Source organism: Lingula anatina, chromosome 2 (assembly GCF_051362555.1).
Source record: "Lingula anatina isolate TDL-2025a chromosome 2, LinAna3.0, whole genome shotgun sequence".
Classification (NCBI taxonomy): domain Eukaryota; kingdom Metazoa; phylum Brachiopoda; class Lingulata; order Lingulida; family Lingulidae; genus Lingula; species Lingula anatina.
Genome location: NC_141768.1, coordinates 11,214,464 through 11,232,868, shown reverse-complemented (window position 1 = coordinate 11,232,868; position 18,405 = coordinate 11,214,464). Strand labels below are relative to the sequence as shown.

The following is an 18,405-nucleotide window of genomic DNA, read 5'->3' as shown; positions in this document are numbered from 1 at the left end:
ACGACGCACTGAGCAACAATAGTGAAAAGCAATGGTCATTGCCCAACAACCACAATACTAACGTAGTAGTTACTCGAAATGCGACAGTTGCGGGACGGGGCCTACACCGGTCACATTCAGGCGTCGGACAAATGCACTGCCTGTCTTTTAGCCAGACTATCCTCTCTACTTCTTATGTCTTTTCTAACACGTGTCGGTGTGTAAATAATGAACTAAATGTAGGTCGTATTTTGAAAAATATTAATATTTTAACCACTTCATAGATTTACTACAAATACCCACATTTTCATAACCCACGGACTTACGGTCACAAATCGGCAGTTTATTTGTTATACACATTTTTGAGATTAGCATTAGATATATAGCTCAGTAACAAATAATCGTTGCCAAATAGGCTTTCCATAAAATAAACTGATTTTGGTTGAGTTTTCGATCCTTATAGGCTTATATGTTTAATGATTAACGTTTACTTCTCCCTTTTTTCTCCTTTTTTTTTAGAATTGCGTTTAAAAGAAACATATTTCAGCAAGCTCCGATCTCTCGCAAGTGTAAGCCATCGTCTGTTATTTCGAATTTTGATATATTTTTTCAACTGCCAGTGGCGGATTTAGAGGGGGGGGGGTCGGAGGGGGGGAGCTGACCCCCCCTTTGGTTTCTGAAAAATATATCACACCAATATTCCCCTCTTGAAATTGGAATTTTGACTAGCTGGATCATAGTTCTAAACCGTATACCGTACCAAGAAAACCCAAGCCAACCCACGCCAACCCCACGCCAAGGGGTGAGAGGAAGGGTCGGCTTTGCATCCGCGGAACCCCCCTTCAAATAATCCTGGATCCGCCCCTGACTGCTGAAAGTAAAGTTATACTCTAGGCGTACGCGTTAAAAATTTTGAAATTTCTCAAATTAATATTTTCATGTGTACATATCATGCAAAGCTACTAATCTTTCCCAATTCTGACCTTTAAAACTATATAAAGCCGTCAAATAAAACGTTGCGTTGATATAAAGTTCCTCCTTCTGAAATGTACTGGAAGACATGGCGTTCTGAGTGACTGGTCAGTCATTTAGAAATAAATCAATAAATTAAAAATAGAATAAAAACATTGAATCCAGAAGGCTCGTCTCCTTTGCTTCCAATTTAGGGACATATAACTGAACAACGTAATGTTTTATTTGGTAGTGATTTTAGTAACGCACAGAACAAATTCAGAATGCCTACTTAATTACTAAGCCAAATCAAATACAACTTAAAGCAGTAAATGCACTCAAGAGGGTATTTTCGTCTTCACGATTTTATATTGTAAAAATTTCATTTTCTGCTTTCTTTTCTATCTTTCCTCAGAACAAATGCTAATTTACATATGTGAGTAGGCCCTATGCTTCGTCACTGCAAGTCCATCCTAAATTTTCATTTTAACACAAGGGCCATAAACTCTCCTCTCATTTGTTTAGCTGTTAAGACGAAAGTCGCCACCCATTATAGTGCTGATTCCATATTACATATAACTTAAGTAATATTTTATCCGCAGGTCCGTTGATCTGAGACCTGTAATCCAACTTTGCCTTTTCTCGTTTTGGTTGACTACTCCGCAGTTACTATGCGCGAAGGTTAGTTTTGTTTCGTTGGTAAGATCAAGTAGCTCTTTAAGTATGGGCACACAACACAATGGTCTGGGGTCTACTGAAGACACCACGGCGGAAGGCTCTCAAAGTACTTTCTCCTGAGTAATTATTGTATATAGAGGCTGTACCTGACAGCGTAAGCGTTACCGTCAACAAAGCGGTTTGAGGTATTGTTTTCCGAAACAGTGCTCTGGTCCCTCCGCCCTTAAAGTCAACACAAGACAACACAGCAGGCCAGCAAGAGTAAACTACTTCAAGGAAATATTTTCATTTGTGCTGTTAGATTAATCTGCAAGACATATTTAAATTTAAAGACCTGCTTAGGACATTAAATAAGGTTATAAAACAAGAGAAAGGACTGTTTATAAACCATAAAATATTCTTGTGTAAATGCAGTGTCAGTATATTCCACATTTCATAACCATAAAAATGAGTAAAACGAAAAGGAATCGGCAAAAGTAAATCTGTTTCCCCATCTCTTTTTATTTATTTTTATTTCTCTGTTTCTAAAAATATTTTTATATTTTTGTATTCACCTAGCTTTCGCCAATTTGTCATTTGTTGTTTACATTAGCCTTTGTTGCGCAAGTTGGTTATTTACAACTATTTTCAATCAAATCAACATATAAATGATAATGCTGCATTGATTTTCTTCGAGTGTTGTTATGGCTTTTCATGTTTTGCTTTTGCAGACGATTGACTCGAAGCCACTGTGAAGTTGAACTCGCAAAATGCCGCAAAAGGACCTCAGTTGTGTTACATAATGATTAAGTTGACAATGTTCGCCCATGTGTGGATTGCGCCTGTTTTTCACTGAATACACAAGTTTAATATTAGAATGATATCGTATGTTTCTGTCCGCATTGCCCGCTTTATATATTCATAATGGCACTACAAAAACATCGTGCTCTGTCAAAGCTAGAGGTAAACCCTTCTTAGCCCCGAAATGGATAAGACCGTCGTTCTGTGGCCCTGCCACGGCCACGCGCCGACATTGACCGGTCGGACTTACCTGGGTAGATCTATCTTATACTTAACTGTCACAACACACCGTTTGATTATGATCACTTGACCATTAAAACTTGGCCCAACTGCACGAGACCTACCTTGAATACAATTACAATTAAAAGTAATATCTAGCAGCTCATTTTTTTTTTATTTTATGCTTTCTGTATTACGTAAAAGTTTTAACACATAAATAGTCATAGTTGGTTTATTTCTATGAAATGGGCTTGGGCTCTTTGCCCATTATCCCCCCCCCCCCTCTCTCTCTCTCTCTCTCTCTCTCTCCCCCCCCCCCCCCCCCCCCAATAACCATAATAAAAGATTTATTAATATATTCTACTCGCTTTCTCGTTTTAGCGGAGTAGTTCCCCTCACATTAAGCAAATGTGAGCAAACTATCCATCAGCAATGTCAAGTCCTGCACATGAACTGAACAGCTTCATAAGATCATGGTCAGTTTAACAGATCGTAACATGGGTCTTTCACTTAACTACAATTGAGATTCATATCAGGATATGTATATAATGGTTCAGGTGCAATACAAGACCCACTTCAGGCTTTCACGCGCAACTTTCGTCGCAGTACTAACCGTTGTGTCCTGTACCACTTGATTAAGACTTATGTACACAAGTATTGGTCTCTTTCGGGATTAGCAAAGTTATAGAACAGACTTAGGAAAAAGGTAGCATGTGCCCCACCTGGGTGTGGCACTGTGTGGAGAAGAAAAATAAAAACATAAAATTTTGGATGTTTTAAATAATTTTGAATACGATTGAGTTGGAGAAAGTACTAATAAACTGCAATCAACACAACGACTGCATTCTGGAAATCAGAATGACGTTAATGATGGTGCTACGGGTGACTGTCCTCAATCTGGTCCGATCGATTTCGTGATTTTTTTCATGGTCCCGCAAGCTTTTATTACCTCAACGGGTAGGGCACTGTCAGTAATGTTACAAGTATACATGGGAGGGGCGCATCATGCTGTAATGCAAACGAACGAAGGGTCAAAGTAAAAATCCAGCTGCAGGGCAAACGTTGTCCACATCGATGCCGACAGAACTGAATCCTGAATGTGAAGTCAGAAATGTTTGCTTGTCTTTCACTTCAGTTGCATACGTTATATCATCACTACCTTATGGTCCCACAGGCTGGTCGTTCACGGTTGGAGCCCGCTGTAATCACACTTTAATAGCACATGGCAGTCAGTCGACTCATGACAAATTAACTGAAATCAGACAGTCTGCACCATTCATTAAAATTGTTTCACTTGACGAATCGGATCATTCGGGGACGTTGATACAAAAAAATAAATCACTGTTTTAGTGAGAATAAAGCTAGTGTACATTGGATAACTGTTGCAGTTTTACAAACTGGATTTGAAAGGAAAAGAAGATAATGTCATTGCGACAGAAAGAACGGTAAGTAAATAAAATTGAATACATTTACTTTGAGAGATAGAGCGAGAGAGAGAGGGGGTGGGGGAAGAGACAAAGCAACATGACAAAAGTAAAATGATTTGGGTGTCAAAATTTACCATTCATCTATATAATAATATATAATAAAATTAAAAATGCACATCAAATCAATAGTAGTGTAACCTGTCGGTGGTTTAACCAGTACACATGGAATTGATATATGCATAAATAAATAATGTGTAGGTCTATATATCACTTTGCACGGAAATAGCGAAAATTCGATTTGGACTCTTAATCTTTGTCCCTTTCTTTTAGTTACCTAAGAGGCTCTAATACGTGATAATAATAATCATAATAACAATGAAGTTATACACATATTTAGAGATTAAAATCCATAAAATATGTTCTGTAGACTTAACAAATAAAATGAAAAGTTATAAGGATTCTTTGAATTTGAAAAGTAAAGGCATTAACAGTAAAGAGAAAATGTGCAATAATAATGTTCTTTAAAGTATAAAATGTTCCCTCAAAAATATTTTCAAAAGATAAGTTTTCAGTCCTTTTTTTTTTTAATCATCTGCTGAGCTTATATGACTTAGTGTTGAATCCGAGTTTTAATTTCTAAGTTATCTTCGAAAAACTGTCGACTTGAAATCTAAAGGGTTGAACCCGACCCCCACCACGAGTTAGAGGGCCTGAGGATAGAGGGCCTTAGGTATGTAAAAGTAGCGGATTGAACAAAGAATGCCATACTTGTGTAGAAGAGAGGTCGCCAGAGTGTACACCCTTCTTCCTTTAAAAAACGTACTTGAAAAGCTTGCACTTGACGGGTTTCTACCATGATTTCACTTGTGAACGATATCTTGCAGCTTTTGTATTTCTCTTCTCTTTTGTATTTTTTTTTCAAATAACTGGCTGGTAGGACACGAAAGGGTTGCAAATATCGCAGATTGTAGAAACATCGTCGTTCACGGGATTGAGCATCATTGGTTTGCTTCATGTTTATCGTCTATGCGATTTTGCTGTTTTATAATAATTGTCTTCGCGTTTCAGTTGTTGAAGCACTTGTAAGAAACGAGATGGTTTGCATTGCTTGGTGGTTGTAATGTTTTCCTGGTATGTTTTTCTGTCAACAATACTTTATTTAAAAGACGACTGCGGCTATGTAAATTTTCTTCTACTTCAAACAAACACCCGTAAAGTAACGTTTTCAAGGTATTGAAGTGAATCCACTCCGTACAATACGGTTCGCGAGTCGAGGCTACGCACACGTGCAACTTTACCTTTTTGCTAAATATTGTTAAATATTTGAACGATAGTGACAGAAATCTAAACAACCCCACTCCAAACGGAGCACAATCTTATCAAAATAACAATCAAGTATCCAATTTATAGATGGTTATGACTTTTGTCATTGAATCAGTTAAACAAACAATTCAATTAAACTGGTCAGGTGAGCAAGTCAACACCGAAACTAAGTCATTTTATTGTTGTGGTCTGTTATCCTAAACGTTTTGGTCGTGATTTCCCCGGCCTGAAAACGCCGTGTTCATTTAGCTAGTTTGAACCAGTGAGACAGGAATGCATGTCCTGGGAAAATATGGACACGCGTTCCCTAGGGTGTATTATCCCACCAAGAGCTAGATTCCCAGCTGTATTTAAACACACCTAGGACATATATTTCTGTCAGACATAACTTCCTTTCACAAATACATAGAGAGGCAAATCCTACATAATTAATGTCTGTAGAGTTATTATAAACACGTAGAAATAAGTATAGGTAATTTTCGGCCGGTTGGCAGCTGCGTGTAGCTCATTTGTGTCTTTGAATCCATAAAAGCGATTTCACTCTCTGTATTAAGATATTATTATTTATAATTTTGCGTTTTTAGGAATGGTGGTGGTGGTGGTGGTGGTGGGGGGGGGGGGGGGGGGGGGGGGGGGGACAGAAGACGTGCATTTCCAGGACTTTGTGTCCATACGACCCTTCCCTTCACACCGGAAACCTTAGTTGTTCGTACAACTGCACTGAGAAGCAGGGGAGGGCGAAATTAAAGCGCGCAGATTGTTTGTAGGAAATTAAAACTAGCTTGATAAGGATCACATTATTTGAATATTCAACATTAACATATAAAAATTTTCGAGTCAAAATTCAGAAACTAATGTAAAAACGCTTTTGGATACAGTGCTTTAAATGAAAGCGAAAAGACTTAGAGAAAAAGAGTCATAAACATGAGATTAAAATAAGAGCGCTTCTTGTCAATAATGCACCCACTTCCTCTAAACATCATGCATATTTGGATATGTTGGGGCGTATGAATATATAACAAAAGGTGGTGTGTGTTTTTTCCGAAATACGAGAAGCATTCGGAAAGGGAGACGATAACCGCTTGTGAGAAATATGCCAAGATTATTTGCTTAACATATCAACTGTCAAAAGATCACCCATGGTTGTCAACTTGCAAGTCAGTTTGATGAATAAATTGTACATTGGTAGCAGTTAATCTACGTTTTTAAATATAAAAAGGCTGTGAAAAATGTCCAAAATCGAATGGCAAATAAACGTTTCATGAGGGTGTGCCCAAATCCCCTTGTAGATTTTAATTAATCGGATTAGGAAACCGCCTTGGGTTATTTTATATGATAAATAGCAATATGAACGTAGGCATTCATCTACTGCTGTGCAATATTCCATATAGAATTTTGAACTTTTATTTAAATAAAAACATGATATATTTATATAAGAGTGTATAAATTCTAACAATGCACAACATTCGTACATGCATTTATCTGAATTGTTTTAGCCCAGGGACAACGGAAAAGATTGCTGTCGTTTAGATTACATAAGCAAAGATATGCTTCGGTTAAAAAAACGGCAGCAAAAAATCTTTTTAAAAAATACATGTTGTATGATAAATTTGCTCAGAGGCACTACATGGCAGCATCAATAATAAAAAAGTATGTTCTTTGAAACACTTTTTCTTGTAACCAAATTGGTTCATATTTTATGCGTTTTCCAGTGCACCTTGCATAAGGTCCACTCATTTTAATTCCACAGTATAACATGTTTCTTATACCCCCACTTTTGCGAACTAAGGCCCCATATCCTTAAATCAACAATTGAGCTAAAGGTTTTGAGTACAGTGTCGTATTCTAGACTATCATGTAATACCATGCTTTTGAGATTTAGCGAAATAAAAGAGCCTCGACGTTAACTAAAGTGGACTTCGCAAAAGCAGAGACGCTGCCCTGAGTTGTCCGTTTTAGTAAAATAGGATTGTTTGAAGCCACCTTTGTGGGTTATTGCCAACACTTTTTAACTTCAATCGTAACATAAAATGATGATGGTGACAATAATTTATCAATTTCACGGCGGTCTAATCACGGACTGTTTGAATCACGTCATACCGGTCAGTTAGCCCCCTATACGAAAATGAAGTAAGTTTCCCATGTAAACGCCTTGAAGTACATTTTTATACATTTTTAATTTATTATTATATTATATACATTTTTAATTTATTATTATATTATATACATTTTTAATTTATTATAATATCTTTTAATAAAATTTGTTTTGTTTTAATTAAGAATAAATTAATAATGGTATAAAACAGGTTTTAATGAATGAAAACGAATGATAAATTTCCGTTTTAAAAGAAAGTAACAAATTCAGTTTAAACTGGTAATTATTTGACAAACCATTTTGTTTCAACAATGGTCTGTAGCTCTGTTGTGCACAAAGGATTGTGGTCAATATGAGGGTACAACTTGCCCCGAGCAGGGAATTATATCGGATATAATTCCCTGCCCCGAGTGCACATATTTCATTTGAAATGATTGCAGCCATTTATGATGCTAGAATGAACAGCGATGATACATTTCTGTAAATTTGAAACAATGAGCTTCAGTTTGATGTGCTATATATATACTATATTCGATCAAAAGCTTATGAAAACAGATTTTCAAGTCTCTTTAATAAAGTTACTTTAAGATGCTAAATTCTTTCATTTGGACTTAGCACTATTGGATGCGGTCACTTTACTAAATGATGTGATCATTTTTTACCCCAGAGTTACTTTTTCATAAATTGATGGGGGGGGGCCAACTTACCCCGGGGTCCAACTAGCCCCGGTCTCCCCTATGCTACAGCATTAAGCATTTAACTATGTAATCCCACTTACCGGAACTAAAAGCTCAACAAAACAAATTTTAGTAGTGTTTCTATTTATAGTTGGAGGACTTGACTCTACATAAGGGATGTACACAGTCCATCTCATTATAATAAATCACAGAAAATCTTATGACACCTGACTGATCCCAATCATGGTGGCAATAATATCAATACATTAGTCTTGTATTTATTGCTTAATAATAATAATAATAATAATAATAATAATAATAATAATAATAATAACAATAATTATACATCAGAAATTGGATGAACTGCCCTAGCTCTTAGAAGTGATATCAAAGTGAAGTAATAGTAATGACAACAATGATAACAATAATCAAGTTTGAGATATGAAAATAAAACTATTGATAACATAGTGTGTTAAAAGATAATTAGACAAATTTAGAGTTAACACGAAAAACAGCTACATATACCTGGGCAATGTCCGCATACTGCGATGAAAGTGAGAAAAACTATCTAGGTAGGCTGGTAATCTACATTATTTATTGTTAATATGAAGTATCAAAGAGTATAGATAAGCTTGTTGGGGACAACATAAATAACACAGGTTATGTTACTACATCTGTTGCGGACGAGACGGTGATAGAAGCAACAAGAACGAAGTAAATAAATAAATAAATAATTTAATAGCGAATAAATGGTTACAAAAATTGAATGAAAATAAAATTAAACCAAATCGAAATGGATCGCTGTCGGTTGGACTACTATCGAGAGATACCACTGTCGTAAGCCGCCGGGATGACTGCTGGGTCGTGGGCAGTGAGTGGCGCAGGAGTCGAGTAGACCGATATCGAGCCGCCGGGGTGACCGTCGAGTCTTGGGCCGATGATTGGAGCAGGAGTAGACCGCTGTCGAGCCGCCTGGGTGACCGCAGAATCGTGGGCCGGTGCGAGGTGCTGTAGAGAACCGCTGCTGTCGAGCCGCCGGGGTGACCGCGGAGTCGTAGGCCGGTGCGAGACGCTGGAGAGAACCGCTGCTGTCGAGCCGCCGGGGTGACCGCGGAGTCGTAGGCCGGTTCGAGGCGCTGGAGAGAACCGCTGCTGTCGAGCCGCCGGGGTGACCGCGGAGTCGTAGGCCGGTGCGAGGCGCTGGAGAGAACCGCTGCTGTCGAGCCGCCGGGGTGACCGCGGAGTCGTAGGCCGGTGCGAGGCGCTGGAGAGAACCGCTGCTGTCGAGCCGCCGGTCGTTGCTACAAGCTGTGGTCGTCGGAGTGTGTCGATGCCGCACTGCATACCGCTGTAGAAAACGTCCAGCTTATATAGCAGCTGGACGCAAAAACTGCTCAGGTACGGTGTTGAATGCGTTCACTATTGGCAGAGTTCATTAAGTAGGGAAGTTGAGTAACTGTCGCTGACATACCCCCTCGCAGTAACACGATTAACTGGAAGCGACAGTGTCAAAAATTAAATATATAATTAATCATTAGTGTCCCATATGAAACCGAGTACCCGCTGGGAAGGCATGGCATCCATAGAGAGGTCAAAGTTCTTGATGGCAACTTCTGATGCAGGGAGGGAGGACAATACATCTCTGGAGTTGGATACCCACTTCGTCAAACGAAATCCACCAATGCTCAGTAGATCCACCAATTCATGGGATAAGGATATGGCGAGGTCCACAGATGGTTGACTGGTACATAAATCATCCATGTAGAAGTTCCGCAGTGTAGTTTCAACTGCTAGGGAAGAAAACTTGTCGGCGTTGTCAGTTGCTGTACAGCGCAAAGCATAGTTGGCACACGTGGGAGACGACTTGGCACCAAATGGATGAACGCACATCTGATACTTGTCAGGCTGTTCAATGCGTAGATCATCAGACCACAGGAAACGTAAACAGTATCTGTCAGTTTTCAAACACAGCACTCTGTGAAACATGGACTCAATGTCTGCAGATAAACCAATGGATCCCCGTCGGAAGTTCAGTAGAACTTCTGTCAAACTGTTGAGGAGGTCTGGACCTGTAAGTAACTTGTCGTTCAGCGACGTCCCTGCATATCTGGCTGCACAGTCTTGAACGACTCTGGTCTTATTCGAAGTGTAAACGTCATGATGCGGCAAATACCGGGTGATGGGGCTCTGTGTCTGGACTTCACTGTCCGTCATCTTTCTGGCATAACCTTTCTCCAGCCATGTGTTGATGATTTCAGAGTAGCTGCGGGATCGCTCTGGATTGGTTCTCAACTTGCGGCACAGGAACTGGTAACGCTTGAGAGCCATTACGTAGTTTGAGGGTAAAACTGTATTTTCGTTTTTCCACAGCATTGGAACCGAGTAACGTCCAGATTTATAGTTGGTTTTCTGGTCAAGCTGGCTCTGGGCATGTCTGTCATCTACGGAAGTTGCTGCATTGCCTTCAAACTTGCAACCAAATGATTCTGTCGTGAAAAATTTCTCAAGTTGATCAGCATCCCCTCTGTCAATGGACTTGAAACTAGCGTGGAGGACGTGAAGACGGTGCTGTTTCGTAGTCGGGTCTGCCAATCTTCCAAGAAGTGGCCAACCAAGACCAGTCTTTATACCTATGGGAGTTCCCGGAGGACCACGTCTGATGTCTGTCTGGACCATGATGTCAGGTACATCACCACCGATTAACAAGCCAATATCAGGGCAGTCTGGTAAAACATCTTTCAGATCTCGGAGGTGTGGCAAATTGTTGATCTTGACGGAGCGTTGCGGGGGTATGTTCAACTTGTCTACCGCCCATGCCTGCTGGACTGGGAAAGAAGCATCATCGTCTTCAATGGCTGAGGAAATGGTGAAACTGACTAGCTGTGCTCGCTGGCAATCTTCATCTCGAGTTACTGTTCCCATCTGTAGGATCTCCATTGGACCAGACAAGTTGAGCTGACTGGCTAAATCACGGCGTATCATAGTTAGTTGACTTCCACAGTCTAGTAAGGCACTAGTGTTGATCTTCTCACCGGTGGGTGACGCCACGATCACAGGAACAACTTGCAGATAAACTTCAGAATTAGGATTTTGCGTAGCAAAGGATCTCTTGGGTTGAGCTTTTTCAGTTGCTGACGGGGCCTGTACTTCTGCCTGCACTGCACTGGAAGATACACACGTGGACCGAGGGTGGTAAACTTCCTGTGGGACGTCATGGAGAGTTGTGTGATGTCTCTTGTTGCAATTATCAGCTCTGCAGCGCCCAGGGGAGGTACAATCAGATGCAATGTGTCCTGGCCGTAGACAATGCCTGCAAAGTCGATGGGAATTGACGCATTCAAACCGTTTCTTTGTTGTCATTGCTAGATAAAGTTCACACTTGTAAAGTGCATGGAGACATCCACAAACAACACAGGTGGACTGCGAAGAGGGTCTCGAAGATGACGTCTTGGAGAATGGATGGTCAACAGGTTTTCTCTCCTCAGGAACAGGCTGAGTAGTGTGAAAGGAGGACGCTTTACGACTTCTGGGTTGAACCGTCTCATAAACATCTTCTGCGAGGAGTGGATCAAATAGTGAAGTTACTCTGTCTGATAACCAGCCTTCCAAATCTTCTAGAGTTGGTTCGTGGGTTGCTCGCAGAATACGGCAGCACTCAGCCCAACGTTCTCTCATACGTAGTGCGAGGCGAAGTGTACAACGTCGTACCGTGTCCAAATTCATGACGTCTGCTTGATAATTCATCCGCTTTAGAACAAAAATACAGTCTCGGATGTTGACATAAAACGATTCAAGTTGTACCCGGTCCCATGTCCTTGATTGTTGGGCCATCTGTCACTCGTTCCAAAAATGCTCGGGCCACCAGCGATCTATGTCCGAATCTGTGTTTTAGAGCTTTCAAGGCTATGGCATATGCTGCACCATCGATTCCATATCCCGCGATATGTTGTTTTGCTTGACCAGTTACACTGCTCTGTAGTAACCACATGCGTCGGGTATCCTTAAAATAGGGTTGCTTGTGCACTTCTTCGTAAAATAGTTCAGCAAACCTTGGCCAGTCTAGTGCAGACCCGTTGAATGGCGATATGGAGGCTCGCGGAGCATCCTTCTCGAACATGCACTTCAGAAGTAATTCTTCATAGGACTTCTCTGAATCATTGGGTGTGGCTAAAACAGTCTCACTATATGGAACAAGTTCATCAATCCATGCGTCTATTGGTGCTGGGGTAGGAGCGACGGGAACATCATGGACTTGAGGCTCTTGGGATTGAGGCTGTTGAATTGGCTGCGGCTGTTCCTTGGTCACTTGTATAACCTCGGAGATTTCTCCCAAACAATCTGCGCAGGTTTCTTCAACGTCAGCAAACCAGATCTGGGCGTCTGTGATGGCCGTTTCATCTTCCAGAATGTCGATGTATTTCAAGTTAGAAGTTTCGCATTCATTTTTTAGAGTAGTTATTTCGTCTTTCATCTCCGATAACCGATGTTTTCTAGTGGATTCATCATGGATGAGCTGTCTTGCTTTCAGCACACGTTTAGTGAAGGCAGCCAGGCGTCCGGTTCTTGCGGCTTTCAATCTCCGTTCATCCATGCCGTAGGTGTTGAAATCCGGCTCGCGAGACCAATGTTGCGGACGAGACGGTGACAGAAGCAACAAGAACGAAGTAAATAAATAAATAAATAATTTAATAGCGAATAAATGGTTACAAAAATTGAATGAAAATAAAATTAAACCAAATCGAAATGGATCGCTGTCGGTTGGACTACTATCGAGAGATACCACTGTCGTAAGCCGCCGGGATGACTGCTGGGTCGTGGGCAGTGAGTGGCGCAGGAGTCGAGTAGACCGATATCGAGCCGCCGGGGTGACCGTCGAGTCTTGGGCCGATGATTGGAGCAGGAGTAGACCGCTGTCGAGCCGCCTGGGTGACCGCAGAATCGTGGGCCGGTGCGAGGTGCTGTAGAGAACCGCTGCTGTCGAGCCGCCGGGGTGACCGCGGAGTCGTAGGCCGGTGCGAGACGCTGGAGAGAACCGCTGCTGTCGAGCCGCCGGGGTGACCGCGGAGTCGTAGGCCGGTTCGAGGCGCTGGAGAGAACCGCTGCTGTCGAGCCGCCGGGGTGACCGCGGAGTCGTAGGCCGGTTCGAGGCGCTGGAGAGAACCGCTGCTGTCGAGCCACCGGGGTGACCGCGGAATCGTAGGCCGGTGCGAGGCGCTGGAGAGAACCGCTGCTGTCGAGCCGCCGGTCGTTGCTACAAGCTGTGGTCGTCGGAGTGTGTCGATGCCGCACTGCATACCGCTGTAGAAAACGTCCAGCTTATATAGCAGCTGGACGCAAAAACTGCTCAGGTACGGTGTTGAATGCGTTCACTATTGGCAGAGTTCATTAAGTAGGGAAGTTGAGTAACTGTCGCTGACAACATCACTGTGGGTTTTTTCGAAACCTTACGTTCCTGTATTTGAGATTATGCCATACTCCCATTTTTCGTCCAGTGTTAACAAAGGTGACCTATGTACTACTTATCTACTTCTTTGGTCCAGCCCACATGTGAGAAGCCTGGTTGAAGGCAACAGGTCAACTAATCCTAGTACTACAGGTCCGTAGCCAGAAATTTCAGGGGAGTGGGGGCTTTTGCTGAAAAAGTAGACCTTTCACGATCAAACCTTCTTGTACCTAGATCAAAATGTGAAAAATGAAGTTGATTTTTCTTTGCAAAGATATCTAAAAATTAGACACCAAACTGGGGGCTTGATGTATAATTTATACATTAGGATTATGTGAATACATTGTCATTGTACACTCAACCAAAAAAGTTCCGAAACATTGTTATGAGATATGAGTTAACCAAATGTTGATGGATAATGCACCCATCATTCGTCACTTTTTTGTATACGCTGAAAGATTTCACACTACATTCAAAAACAGTTTCATGTTTCTGAACTGCATAAAGACATGCAAGTCAAGCACTAATTAATCATTTGTTAATTAAATTTTACAATCCTAATTTTATTCCTGTTTCAGTTAAAGAATAAATTCAACAGACCTCAATGCCATGCATGCTGGACTATTAATCAAGCCATGAAGTCAAGAAAAGCTCAACAGCATTTCACTTACAGAGCAGTTGTTCGGACAAAATCATTTCATTTTCTTATAGTATATCTGATATGGGCATCAAATGCCGTGACAAATGCAGTTGCTGATACAACAGAGACTAGCTTTTCACAAACAGTAAATTTAGACATTTCTACAACAGGGGAAAAATTTGTCAGTGAAGTCACAACACATACATCTGAAAATGGTAGGACAACTAGCATAGAGCAAACAACTAATGTGCCAAATACAGTATCACATATTGTAACTACAGTAGCAAACACAGTTTTACAAGACGCAACAACTCAAGCACAAATTCGAAGTGGAACAACTGATTCACAAATAACAACAACAACTGCTGTTACTGATGCAAGCACCACAGCAGCTGCAGATGTTACAACACAAGCCTCTGGTGTGACTGCACAAGAGACTACAACTGTCGCAGGTGATGTAACTTCACAGGCAACAACAATTCAAGCCCAGACTACTGCTGCTGCCGATGTAACCACACAGGCACAAACAGCTGCTGTTACTGATGTAAGCACCACAGCAGCTGCAGATGTTACAACACAAGCCTCTGGTGTGACTGCACAAGAGACTACAACTGTCCCAGGTGATGTAACTTCACAGGCAGCAACAACTCAAGCCCAGACTACTGCTGCTTCCATTGTTACCACACAGGCACAGACAGCTGCTGTTACTGATGCAAGCACCACAGCAGCTGCAGATGTTACAACACAAGCCTCTGGTGTGACTGAACAAGAGACTACAACTGTGGCAGGTGATGTAACTTCACAGGCAGGAATAACTCAAGCCCAGACTACTGCTGCTGTCGATGTAACCACACAGGCACAAACAGCTGCTGTTACTGATGCAAGCACCACAGCAGCTGCAGATGTTACAACACAAGCCTCTGGTGTGACTGCACATGAGACTACAACTGTCGCAGGTGATGCAACTTCACAGGCAGCAACAACTCAAGCCCAGACTACTGCTGCTGCCGATGTAACGACTAAGGCACAGACAGCTGCTGTTACTGATGCAAGCACCACAGCAGCTGCAGATGTTACAACACAAGCCTCTGGTGTGACTGCACAAGAGACTACAACTGTCGCAGGTGATGCAACTTCACAGGCAGCAACAACTAGAGCCCTGACTACTGCTGCTGCCGATGTAACCACACAGGCACAGACAGCTGCTGTTACTGAAGCAAGCACCACAGCAGCTGCAGATGTTACAACACAAGCCTCTGGTGTGACTGCACAAGAGACTACAACTGTCGCAGGTGATATAACTTCACAGGCAGCAACAACTCAAGCACAGACTACTGCTGCTGCTGATATAACCACACAGGCACAGACAGCTGCTGTTACTGATGCAAGCACCACAGCAGCTGCAGATGTTACAACACAAGCCTCTGGTGTGACTGCACAAGAGACTACAACTGTCGCAGGTGATGTAACTTCACAGGCAGCAACAACTCAAGCCCAGACTACTGCTGCTTCTATTGTTACCACACAGGCACAGACAGCTGCTGTTACTGATGCAAGCACCACAGCAGCTGCAGATGTTACAACACAAGCCTCTGGTGTGACTGCACAAGAGACTACAACTGTCCCAGGTGATGTAACTTCACAGGCAGGAACAACTCAAGCCCAGACTACTGCTGCTGCCGATGTAACCACACAGGCACAGACAGCTGCTGTTACTGATGCAAGCACCACAGCAGCTGCAGATGTTACAACACAAGCCTCTGGTGTAACTGCACATGAGACTACAACTGTCGCAGGTGATGCAACTTCACAGGCAGCAACAAATCAAGCCCTGACTACTGCTGCTACCGATGTTACGACTAAGGCACAGACAGCTGCTGTTACTGAAGCAAGCACCACAGCAGCTGCAGATGTTACAACACAAGCCTCTGGTGTGACTGCACAAGAGACTACAACTGTTGCAGGTGATGCAACTTCACAGGCAGCAACAACTCAAGCCCTGACTACTGCTGCTGCTGATGTAACCACACAGGCACAGACAGCTGCTGTTACTGAAGCAAGCACCACAGCAGCTGCAGATGTTACAACACAAGCCTCTGGTGTGACTGCACAAGAGACTACAACTGTCGCAGGTGATGTAACTTCACAGGCAACAACAATTCAAGCCCAGACTACTGCTGCTGCCGATGTAACCACACAGGCACAGACAGCTGCTGTTACTGATGCAAGCACCACAGCAGCTGCAGATGTTACAACACAAGCCTCTGGTGTGACTACTGCTGCTGCTGATGTAACCACACAGGCACAGACAGCTGCTGTTACTGAAGCAAGCACCACAGCAGCTGCAGATGTTACAACACAAGCCTCTGGTGTGACTGCACAAGAGACTACAACTGTCGCAGGTGATATAACTTCACAGGCAGCAACAACTCAAGCACAGACTACTGCTGCTGCTGATATAACCACACAGGCACAGACAGCTGCTGTTACTGATGCAAGCATCACAGCAGCTGCAGATGTTACAACACAAGCCTCTGGTGTGACTGCACAAGAGACTACAACTGTCGCAGGTGATGTAACTTCACAGGCAGCAACAACTCAAGCCCAGACTACTGCTGCTTCTATTGTTACCACACAGGCACAGACAGCTGCTGTTACTGATGCAAGCACCACAGCAGCTGCAGATGTTACAACACAAGCCTCTGGTGTGACTGCACAAGAGACTACAACTGTCCCAGGTGATGTAACTTCACAGGCAGGAACAACTCAAGCCCAGACTACTGCTGCTGCCGATGTAACCACACAGGCACAGACAGCTGCTGTTACTGATGCAAGCACCACAGCAGCTGCAGATGTTACAACACAAGCCTCTGGTGTGACTGCACAAGAGACTACAACTGTCGCAGGTGATATAACTTCACAGGCAGCAACAACTCAAGCACAGACTACTGCTGCTGCCGATGTAACCACACAGGCACAGACAGCTGCTGTTACTGATGGGAGCACCACAGCAGCTGCAGATGTTACAACACAAGCCTCTGGTGTGACTGCACATGAGACTACAACTGTCGCAGGTGATGCAACTTCACAGGCAGCAACAACTCAAGCCCAGACTACTGCTGCTGCCGATGTAACGACTAAGGCACAGACAGCTGCTGTTACTGATGCAAGCACCACAGCAGCTGCAGATGTTACAACACAAGCCTCTGGTGTGACTGCACAAGAGACTACAACTGTCGCAGGTGATGCAACTTCACAGGCAGCAACAACTAGAGCCCTGACTACTGCTGCTGCCGATGTAACCACACAGGCACAGACAGCTGCTGTTACTGAAGCAAGCACCACAGCAGCTGCAGATGTTACAACACAAGCCTCTGGTGTGACTGCACAAGAGACTACAACTGTCGCAGGTGATATAACTTCACAGGCAGCAACAACTCAAGCACAGACTACTGCTGCTGCTGATATAACCACACAGGCACAGACAGCTGCTGTTACTGATGCAAGCACCACAGCAGCTGCAGATGTTACAACACAAGCCTCTGGTGTGACTGCACAAGAGACTACAACTGTCGCAGGTGATGTAACTTCACAGGCAGCAACAACTCAAGCCCAGACTACTGCTGCTTCTATTGTTACCACACAGGCACAGACAGCTGCTGTTACTGATGCAAGCACCACAGCAGCTGCAGATGTTACAACACAAGCCTCTGGTGTGACTGCACAAGAGACTACAACTGTCCCAGGTGATGTAACTTCACAGGCAGGAACAACTCAAGCCCAGACTACTGCTGCTGCCGATGTAACCACACAGGCACAGACAGCTGCTGTTACTGATGCAAGCACCACAGCAGCTGCAGATGTTACAACACAAGCCTCTGGTGTAACTGCACATGAGACTACAACTGTCGCAGGTGATGCAACTTCACAGGCAGCAACAAATCAAGCCCTGACTACTGCTGCTACCGATGTTACGACTAAGGCACAGACAGCTGCTGTTACTGAAGCAAGCACCACAGCAGCTGCAGATGTTACAACACAAGCCTCTGGTGTGACTGCACAAGAGACTACAACTGTCGCAGGTGATGCAACTTCACAGGCAGCAACAACTCAAGCCCTGACTACTGCTGCTGCTGATGTAACCACACAGGCACAGACAGCTGCTGTTACTGAAGCAAGCACCACAGCAGCTG

The 18,405-nt window shown here is 43.0% G+C and overlaps 1 protein-coding gene across 1 annotated transcript; it reads right to left on the bottom strand.

Moving 5' to 3' along the window:
* Positions 1-9,656: 9,656 nt before the first annotated feature.
* On the bottom strand, positions 9,657-11,852 carry LOC147763397 (uncharacterized). The gene has a single exon (XM_087007326.1). The coding sequence runs from the start codon at positions 11,850-11,852 to the stop codon at positions 9,657-9,659; it is 2,196 nt and encodes a 731-aa protein (XP_086863452.1).
* Between the last annotated feature and the right edge of the window lie 6,553 nt (positions 11,853-18,405).

Bases quoted from the DNA above. Each gene is read 5' to 3' on its own strand.
- LOC147763397 (XM_087007326.1), bottom strand. From the start codon at position 11,852: ATGAATTTGGACACGGTACGACGTTGTACACTTCGCCTCGCACTACGT.